Source organism: Myotis brandtii, unplaced genomic scaffold, assembly GCF_000412655.1.
Source record: "Myotis brandtii unplaced genomic scaffold, ASM41265v1 scaffold136, whole genome shotgun sequence".
NCBI lineage: Eukaryota > Metazoa > Chordata > Mammalia > Chiroptera > Vespertilionidae > Myotis > Myotis brandtii.
The window spans coordinates 53,154-54,956 of NW_005354829.1; the positions used below are offsets into that span (position 1 = coordinate 53,154).

General features: G+C 41.7%; 1 protein-coding gene across 1 annotated transcript in view; it reads right to left on the reverse strand.

Moving 5' to 3' along the window:
- Positions 1–721: 721 nt before the first annotated feature.
- Positions 722–1,803, reverse strand: part of FGA (fibrinogen alpha chain) — an 8,579-nt gene continuing 7,497 nt past the window's right edge. The window contains exon 6 of the mRNA XM_014535018.1: positions 722–1,655. Coding sequence (XP_014390504.1) covers positions 915–1,655 — 741 coding nt within the window. The 3' untranslated portion in view covers positions 722–914. The remainder of the gene's footprint in view (positions 1,656–1,803) is intronic.

Consider the following 1,803-nt stretch of genomic DNA (forward strand, 5'->3'; position numbering starts at 1 on the left):
AGTTAAAAATATGGAGCAGGAGCCAAGGCCACCAAGATCAAAGAAGCAACTTATCAAAATAAAATATCGACCAATGTAAATATGTTGAATTTATGAAGAGTATAAATCATATTTAGTGAGATGTTTTCAAACAAATTGTTTTACTTTCATAACAACGAATGTATCACGGACTATACTTTATAATCAGTAGAAAAATAAAGTGAGATGAATGCTGTGGAAATTGTCAATTGTATTTGCCGTCTGTTTTTGGAAGACTTGTAAATATTTTTTAAAAATTTAAATGCATTTTCCCAAGTATTTTTATTTAAAGAAATTGATTAGACTCTGGGGGAAATAAGTGTGTATTGTGGTCTTCATTGAAACCTTAATGAAGAGATTTCTATTTCTATTTGGAAAGAATGGCTCTCCTGCCTGCATGGATTTGCTTACTAACAGAAAAGATAAAAGAACTTAGTCAATTCCTCTACACAAGCCAGCCATTGTTAAACTGAGTGCTTTGCAAGTTAAAAATATTAGTTTAAAGTCATTCAAATGGCCTGGATGAAATAACTTCTTTACTGTGCAACAGCCCTATGACTTTGGTGTGGGAAGAGAAGCTCTCCAAACAACACTGCTGCGGAGAGGAAGAGGAGCTTTTGAGTCCCTTTCTGATGCACTGAGATCAGATGTCCCTTGGTGTATCCTTATAGAAATTTTAAAACTCACAGAGCTAGTTGAAAGATTTACAAAAAATCACGTAACTTTATTTTTTGAAGCACTAATATGACTCAGTTACATTTAGCTACAGTACAGAGAATAATAAAATAGCACCGGGGAATTTTTTAGGTAGTAAGGAATCTTGACTCCTTCATCTTCCTTATTTTTCCTCCACTTCACTAAACAAAACGGAGTGCTCTCACTTCCACTCTTTCTGCTTATTGGGTCACCAGGGGCCTGATTTTCATGCGGACAGCCCGGAGGGAATAATCGGCTCCTCGGAAGGGGACCCAGACCACTCCGTTCTCAATCTCATAAGGACTGTTGTTCCTGGGGTCATAGAAGCCCCCAGGGTAATAGATGCCATTGAGATTGGCTGCCTGGCAGTTGTTGTACCACCAGCCTCCTCCATAGACTTCTGCACAGTTCTCTTCCCACTGGTCTGCATCCCTGTCAAAGGTGCTGAACTGCATGCCATTGTGAGAAGTGTACTCTGTGCCTTCCTCCACGGAACCCTCAATCAGAGCATTGCCCGCCGTGCCCTTGTAGGAAGAGACCTGCAGGGCATAGCCTTCTGCCTCGGAGCCTACCCTCAAGTGATATTCTGCATAAGCCAGGTTCCCGGCCCAGTCCTCTAATTCAACCCGAAGCACAGAGCCTCTCAGGGTTAGCGAGTGGAGGTATTCATTGCCTAGCCAGAATTCTCCTTCCCCCTTGTCATTCACGCTGCCGAAACCTCTCTTGTAGTCTTGCCACGTCCGGTTAAAATTCAGTGATCCATCCATTCTTTGCTGGATCAAAAGCCATCCTCCCAAATTGGTCTCTTGATCGCAATAAACTGAAAAAATCTTACTGGATCCCGGTAGCTTGATATTGAAAAGGCCACTTTGGGCACCTGAAGGATGTGTTTGGAGGACATCATCACAGTCTAAAAAAAAAATTAAGCTGGTTGGAAGAAGTTACTCTCATTTAACTTTACAAAGATAGGAATGGCCCAGATTAAATGAAGGTAGATACTGGCTTCCTTTCCCTTCTCCCTTCCTTCCTTCCTTCCTTCCTTCCTTCCTTCCTTCCTTCCTTCCTTCCTTCCTTCCTTCCTTCCTCCCT